Genomic DNA, 8,253 nt, shown 5'->3' with positions numbered 1-8,253 from the left:
GGCTGGTTCCCTGCGGAGAAGAGAGGAGCTGTCAGCAGGAGAGCGGTGACCGACACACAGCCCCGAAGGCCGAACCTTCCACCGGCGCCCTGCGAAGCGAGAGCTGAGCTGGCACCGGCCCGATGCGCCTGTGAATGTGCCAGGCTATAAATGGAAGGAACGTTACTCATCGGGACACCCACGGGGATTCGGTCCCACAGCCCGAGCACAGCGGGGCTGAAGTGTTACCTGAATTCCTGCGTGGCTACAGAGGTAAAAGTCAAATTCAGAAGGATGCGTGATCGTGCTGTCCACAGTGGTGCCCGCGGGTACGTTGCCGCTCTTACCCACCTATTGAGGAAAGTTTATTATTAGCCCGTGGTTGGTTTTTTTCTGGAAGCGACCCAAAAATACCTCCTAAGGTAGGCTCTACTAAAAGCTGTTTGGGGACTCGATGCTTAAAAAGCTGGAAAAATATTCAGGTCATTTACATAGGAAGAATGAAAATGTTCTCTGCGAGTTCATTTTTAGAAACTTCACCAAATCCAACTGGTGTGTCATCAGAGAAAAATAAAATACTTGCCAATACCATTAAAATTGCAGAGTGGGATAAAGCCTACACAAGAAATTCAGGATCTGAAAATGCAGGTTTTCTGAAATAAATTTATTTCATATCCTTGTTTGCACTCACACCCCAGCTTTTTTTAAGCAAATCTGAGATCAAGAACTTTCCTAAAGAAGGTTTCTTAGTTGGCTCGTGGATTGGTGCCACAGGCAAATCTCACAGATGCATCCAGAGACAGAGCAAGCAACGAACTGAACAACCAGTTCAGTTTGCAGACAGGAATCCTTGACTCTGAAGACCCAGGCTGCTGCTCCAGGTACGCAACCACGGGGCAGGCAGCTCCGGGAAGGGCAGGGAACAAGCTGTTCTGCCTGACTGCTCAATCCACAGCGACGGAAAAGGGAAGGAACTGGTTATTTTGGTAGAGAAAGCCTGCTACTGCACAGAACTGCTGCTGCTCGCACAGCTTCATTTTTAGTGGGCACGATGGATACTACCCCGCTTAACCAAACAACCTCACTTCCCTTTGCCATCATCTCCTCCTTATGTAGTCAACATTACTTGCCCTTTCAGTTTTGTCAGCACAGAATAGCCTGGTGTGGTGCCTTTTCTGCACAACAATGTAGGTTATTCCCGGCCTATAATCTTCTTCCAAACTAATACAGGCCTTCCGGATTGCGATCAGTTCTGGCCAAGCCACCTGGAAAGCAGAAGATGTAACTTTAAGGAGCTGAATTCAGTGTGTATTGTTTTCATTTTCTCCATGTACATATGCCACTCTTTAGGGGACATGGTCAGAGAGGATAACTGTACGTTGTGCTTGCCCAGGAAGACAACAGAACCGCCAACTGTCCCTGCCACAAGCCCGGTCCTCGGAGACACGCGCATTTCCAAGGGCCGGCCCCGTTTCACAAGCAAGAAGAAACAGCCGGGCAGTACCTGCTTCATCTGTCCTTCCGATACTCCCCCTCTGTAGTAAATGATCCTCGTCGGCTTGAAGCGAGTGGATTTGTAGAACTGGATCAAGAGCTCGCGCACCATATTGGTCAGGTCCTGTATCACCTCCTGGCTGTAGAGCAGCTCCTGCGAAGTCTCCTGGCGGGAGGTCTGCACGCGCACGGTGGCGCAGTACCGGCTGGGGGGGCCGGCCCTGCTGCCCACTCGTGGGGGCCCCCTCCATGCTGCCCCCCACCGCCGCGATGGACGGCTTCTTGCCGTCCCCGGCAGGAGGGTGAGTCACGTCTGCTCCCAGAAAGATCACGGGCTGCTGGAACACCGACGGCCTGTTTGACAGGACGAAGGTTTATTAGAACAGGTTGCCCAGAGAGGTGGTGGAGGCTCCATCCCTGGAGATATTCAAGGTCAGGCTGGACGGGGCCCTGAGCAACTTGATCTAGTTAAAGATTAGGGGGCCGGTTAGCTCAGTCAGTTGAGCGTGGCGCTAATAACGCCAAGGTCGCAGGTTCGATTCCCGTTCAGTCCCCACGTGTTGCCTGATCTAGTCAAGAGGTGGCGTCCCAGGTGACAGGGAGGCTGGATTAAAACGATCTCTAAGGTCCCTTCCAGCCTGGGCCATTCTACGATTCTGTGTCCCTGCTCACTGCAGGGGGTTGGACTAGATGACCTTTAAAGGTCCCTGTCAGGACAATGCCTTCTATAATTCTGTAACAGTAACAATACAAAGAGAGGGGGTGAGGAAGGGAAAAAAAAAAAAAGTTGCAGCTGAGGAAGGTGTATCCAAACCAAAGCCCTGTCAGAATCTTTAAGGACAAAGTTCTCTAGAACCAGGACAGTGAGCTTGTTTTCACACACGCTGCTGGCTGGCTCTAACACCCCTCGGCACAGGGCTTACTAGGCAGACTCTGAATGCAGAAACATCCTTCCCTGCCCACTTCTAAAGCACGTAGTATTTCAAAAGGCATCATTTTAGCAAACAAAACACCACCATTTTTTCTTGCCAATGCAGACTTCAAGGAGAGCTTCAGATTTAATCTCACCTTTGATGAGGTACAAGCACATTGTTGATTCCTCCAAGCTTTGCATTTATCTTCAGACACAGGTTGGACAGCGTTTGGGGCGAAGTTTTTACCACGTTCTTTACCTGCACACACTGAGTGGCCATTCCGAGAAGAGTGTCACCAACTCGCTTTACTTCAGCTGTGACAGAAAAATCAGTTCATGGTTCCGACTACCTGAACAGTCAGTAGCTCCATCTGCTTTCTCTCTCTCCCTCCCCCGCCCGCCAAGTGTTATCGTAATTCAGATCTTTAAAAGTTCCCTGGCAAAGGTTCAGCTCACTCTTCGACAATACACAAGAACTCCAACCAGGCCTGACGAACCCATCTCCAAACCCCCTTTTTCAAACGGAGCGCAAGTTAACACTTCCCAGCCTCGTCTCCATACCGTACACAGGCGTCTTCCCGGGCAGGATCACCACGATCAGCTGCAGACCAACGTAAGTGAGTTTTAAGTGTTTGAACATGGGCTCCACGCTGTCTGCGCCCTGGGCGTATTTGCAGAAGCAGGGCTGCCCTTGGATCGGCATCCCCGCGTCCTTGGAGATCTTGCGCAGCTGGTCCGTGAAACTCCTGTCAAGGAAACATAACCGGATCTGTCCCAGCCTTTTCACTACGTCTCCCTGTGCCAGCAATTTGAAGGGCAGCGAAAAAAACCCAAAGATACGGTGTCTGTTCCCTGGGAGGCAGTGAGGGTTAAGAGAAAAAATACTTCTGGTTTTAGAAGGAAAGGCCACCATCAGCTATTCGTAAAAATAAGAGAATACAAGTGGAATGCAGCTTCCCGAGCAGCAAGCACAGCCTCCGTGGTGAGGGAATTAATGCTTTTCCTAGCAGGCCAATTAGGTTATGAACTTGGTTGTAGTCTCCTCCCGAGCTGTAAGTATTTAAGAGACTGCAGAACTGTAGATTCCCCTTTTTACTATTAGATGTGTTAAAACGAACATAAACCACCTATCGCCTTTTGGAAATTTGAGGAAAATAAACCTTGGAAAAGGTATCCCGAATAAACAGGAGAACACTTACTTTAGTAAATCTTCCCTGCATTGCTTTTGAGGAGCAAAACAGGCAACAGCCCAAACTTTAATCTCAATGCCGGCATAGAACTGTTTCCCTCTCATGTCCCACACACCTTGGTTTGGTGTGGCCACAGTCTTGTTCTAGGTAAAAAACAAAGGCAAATTAAAAACGAAATGCTGCTTTGTTTTTATTACAGACGAATAGCGCTCACACGAAGGAAGCCCTACGAGAAGACCTATGAAACAGTCGATGAATTTAAACCACCTCAGGACAAGGTATTTTACAAAGGCACAGACAACTCACCCTCCCTCCATACTGCAGCATCGGGGCTGGCAAAACCCTGCCTGTCAGCTCGGTCATCTCGTTATGGACAACGATCCCAAACTCCTTCAGGTATGGATCAGGTCCCCCAACCATGCTGTTGCTTTTCACCTGGTGACAAGGAAGGTATTTATGGAACTACACCGAATGCTTCAGGTCTCTTTGCCACGAACAGGCTTCCTATTTAAAAGCATTCGTTTTAACGAAGTCAGACTTTTCAACCTCCGCAGATCTTGGTCACTCTGCTTACCGCTCCACGTGCTCCAACGCTTCTGGAAGGGCCGTAAGAAGTAACAAAATGGGGAAAAAAACCCACTCACTAGTCTGCTGATCTCTTCCTGTCGGTCTGGAGCGGATCTTGCCGTCGCTTTTATCATAGTCGACGTCTGATTGTCCGTTAGCTTCTTGATGCACCTCTGGCCTGCCACGATGTTACACACCTGCCGAGGGCAGCGAGCCGTGGCGTGACACCGCTCAACAGAGAATGTACCCCAGGAAGAGAGAAAGTTAAGGTTCTTACCTCAAGCGGCAAGTAGGTGTGTTTCTGTTCCTGTCCTACTTGGAGGCAGGGCAGGTGAGGGTATTTTAGCTGCAGACTGTACTTCTGCTTAAAATACTGAGCTACTGTACACTCCATAGCCTGCCCATTTTCCAGCTGCAGAGGAAACCTATAAAGGACATTTGTTCTGGTTAGACTTTTCAAGATTTTTTTTTTTTAAAAGGGAAAAAAAATGGTATGGAAAAATCTATTCCAGACTAGAAATGCTGGCAATATTTATTTTCCTTAGCTACTGGATCTCTTCTTCATGAAAAGATTTTATCAATTATAAACAGAATTTTTCATAGCTATTTCAGAAATTATAGCCTTTCATAACTATTTAAAAGCCAGGCTAGAGCTTCAATTTTCCTGTGCTGAAGGAAACAAAGCAGTGGCCTAAACCCACACTAGCTCTCCACTAAACTAAGACTAAACTATTCTTGTAAAGTCACGCAACAGCTGCTTTGCCTCCAGAACCAACTCTTCTCACATAAACAGTTCACCTAGTACATCCAACAGAACCAGATTTCCTAAATGGCCAGAAAGTGCTTCTATACGTACGTCTGGTGACTGGCTGGTCGCCGAGTAACGTTGCAAACTCGGTATTTTCTCTTCATCTGGCCACAATGGGTAACCTCTACTTTCAGACCTGAAAATCCAACACAGAATTCATCTGAATGAATTCTGGCACAGGAGTCACCTCGGAGAAAGACGATGGCAAAGTGGGACAGGCCAGCTGCCCAAGCGCCTCGCAGGTTTTCACTGCAACATAATATGAGCAGGTTTCCAGCGCTTTGTTGCAGCAGCCCTAGAACAAGCCTTTACCTCTGATTTCTTTGGTAAACTTGACACGCTGGGAGTCCGTCAGAGGTTTCGTTTGTTCATTGATGTTCTGAATGTCCAAGACCTCACACATGAACTCAATGATAGGCTGGGCACGATAGAAAGCAGTTGCTGACACTAAGATAAAAAAAGAGGACATTTGATTTAGAAGCAGGAAGAACTCTGTTACAATAGCGAGCCAGAATTCCCTACATACCGTCGATGTTGAGCATCATGTTCCACATGGCAGGTCTGACCGACTGGTGGAAACCGAACCAGACCTCCCTGCCGCCTCCCAGAGGGTGGTAGTAACCTTCCGGGGGGGAGAAAAAGGAGCGGCCAACAGGTGTGTACCTGAGGAAGAAAGAAGAGAAAATTAATACTTTGATCGCTCCTTTCTCGTACACCTTTTTACATCCATGCCTATGGTGTTTAAAACACATTCCTGCAGCACATTAGAACAGTCAGAGCCAACTTCGGGCAAGCACACACAGCCTTCCCCCACAGCACGGCCGGAAAGGCTGCTGCACATTCCCGTTAGAAACATGACCGGCAGCTACGGTCCGAGTTCAGATCAGATTTCCCTGTTCTAGGGCAAATTTGTAAGGCAAGTGTGGAGTTACACATCCGCATCCCTCATCCCGTTGGCTGTAGGAGGGTGTAGCAGGGGTAGAAGAACAGCAGCGAGTAATAACTGACACGAACGTCAAGACAGAGGCGAGGCACAGCCAGCGAGGAAGGCTCCAGAATTACCCACCTCATGGAGGGAAGGTGCCGCGTGATTACGTCAAGCGCCTGCACCGAATCCTCGGGAACTTCGTTCAGGTGCCCTGCCAGAGCTTCCAGCAGCAGCTGAAGGCTGACGACCGACACCCACTGAATGGAGACTTTAAACGTCTGGTCCTTCCCCTCCCCTGGCAGTGTCACCTCCATGTCCACCTGGCAGTGCCAGAACAAAACGAAGCACGAGCTTTTGTTAGGGACTGCAGGCTATCACACGGCTAAGCATCCTCACGTTTTCCTCGTAAGTATCCTCCGAATCCGTATTTTTGATGATTAGTTTGTGTACTCCTTTTAAAATGTTACAACCGGTTTTCCTTAGGATTTCAAAAGCTTGCAATTTAATCATCTGAGAAACTGCACTGAGGTACCTTTAAGTGTAAATTTTAAGCGGTAATTAGTACGATGGCATCAGAGCTCTGGGGAACTGTGAGTCATTTTTAAGTCAGCCAATTAATGGCAAGATATCTTGTGAACCAAACGGGAAGTCAAGGAAAGCTTTTGGTCAAAAAGAAGACTCACTGGGAAACATAAATATCAGTTCTAGCATATCACTTGAGCTTATTCTCACAGACCGTCAGCCCAAAGAATAAATCTGAACCCATCGGATGCACTCCTCGTGGCACTGAGCCAGCAATAACCAGGCCCCCAGGGAGAAGAGTGGAGGACGTTAAGTCCTGTATCGGGACCAGTTGATGCAGATCTGAACACGAAGGGGCAGCGCAGCTGATCCGCTTGTTCTCACGGAACAGGAGGACGTATCTCAACAGCGCAGCCAAACCAAACCAGCATATTTGTCATCTACAACTACTTTATCATTTAGCAGCAGAACATGGGTTAGAGCAGAGAAAAGGGAAGTTTCGATCAGGGTGGGGAAAACCCAAATAAATCTACTTGCAGCTGAAAGAGCACAAGATAATTAGCTCACCCTATCCCTGACAAATTCTCCAACTGAAGAGCTTGGAAACCTCAAGACACTAAACTTCAGGAAAACATCCAAAAGTTCCCAGAGATCCCTGACTGGCACCGCCTGTCAGTTCCCAGGCTGTACTAATGCACGTGACAGCATTTTGGGTTTATGTCAGTAAAAGAACGCTCTTCAATGACGCTCTAACAATCTTCCCAGAGAAATTACAAACGGCTTGTAGCAACGCTTACTCTGTCCCGGCCGATGGGTAGCGGGTGTGCGGTGTACATGTTCCGTTTCCCATCGTAGCCAGGCTGCCGATCACCAAATATCTGCATCTTGAAGTGTCTCACCATGGTATCCACCACCTCTCTGCAGAGGGATTTATTGAGTTAGGTCGAAGAACACAAAATCAGCAATGGTCTTAGGCAGCCTAAAATCCCTTTTTCACATCTTCTTAAATGAGCCAAGCAGGAGGCACAGCAGTGCACCGGAGCACACCCAAGCCAACGCCAGGAGTTTTAAGTGACACCCAAGTTTCACCACAGAGTGCATTTCCTAAAGCCTTCCGGATTGAAGGCCAATTGCAAAACATCTCAAAGAAAACGAGAATACTACCAGCAACTGCTGACTGTGGTACGAACAGAAAGTGCTCTGCAGCAGACGAAGAATTTCTAGGGTGCAGTTTTCTGAAATCAAGGCATATACAACTTTAACGGCTTTTTTCTTATTAAACAGCTCATACCTGTTCACTCTTCGGGGGCGTTTTTCTGGTTTGATATCTACATCATAGTGATAAACATCAATCTTGGGGATCTGAACCTGGAAATGATTGGCCAGGAGGCGGATGGGTTTCCCAACCGTTCCCAGGCCAGGGCGACGGGGCGGCTGGAAAAGGCTTGTCGGGGGCCCTGGGGAAGTCAAAGAAAGATGTATGAGGTGCAAGCGCAGTATCCTCCCGGGTGTACTTCAGCCCCCTCTCTGACAGTGCAGAAAGAAATCTTGAGTAGCTTTCTGAGGTGGAAACGGAGGTGTTCCAAGCGGCTCAGCCTTCCAGCTGCTCGGAAATTCCAGGTTCAAACCCACGTTCCCTAAAGCACGTTCAGGTCACTGCCAGAATTCACGCTCAAAATCTCAGACGCATCTATTCACGACTGCGGGTATGAACTTCGCGGAGTCCTGAGATGGAATGTGACCATGTACATATTACGTATTTTTACCCAGCGTAAAGGTAAATACACCCCTACCACCTTTTCTAGCACCAGCCAGTAGCCACACCAGCCACATTTTTTCATTGGTTTCAGCA

The 8,253-nt window shown here is 48.3% G+C and overlaps 1 protein-coding gene across 1 annotated transcript; it reads right to left on the bottom strand.

Moving 5' to 3' along the window:
• Positions 1-182: 182 nt before the first annotated feature.
• AGO4 (argonaute RISC catalytic component 4) lies at positions 183-7,853 on the bottom strand (the record flags this gene model as incomplete). The annotated part of the gene is made up of 16 exons (XM_009867894.1): positions 7,693-7,853; positions 7,199-7,319; positions 6,018-6,199; positions 5,478-5,614; positions 5,264-5,398; positions 5,000-5,087; positions 4,421-4,568; positions 4,221-4,340; positions 3,883-4,011; positions 3,586-3,719; positions 2,948-3,132; positions 2,542-2,701; positions 1,718-1,827; positions 1,484-1,686; positions 1,110-1,244; positions 183-330 (listed from the first exon to the last, which is right to left on the bottom strand). Coding segments are annotated over exons 2-16 (2,119 nt in total), but the record flags the coding sequence as incomplete, so codon positions are not given.
• Positions 7,854-8,253: the final 400 nt, after the last annotated feature.

This window comes from Apaloderma vittatum, unplaced genomic scaffold (genome assembly GCF_000703405.1).
Source record: "Apaloderma vittatum isolate BGI_N311 unplaced genomic scaffold, ASM70340v1 scaffold12364, whole genome shotgun sequence".
Taxonomy (NCBI): domain Eukaryota; kingdom Metazoa; phylum Chordata; class Aves; order Trogoniformes; family Trogonidae; genus Apaloderma; species Apaloderma vittatum.
Note: the sequence above shows the minus strand (reverse complement) of the source record. Positions and strands in the feature narration are given on the sequence as shown.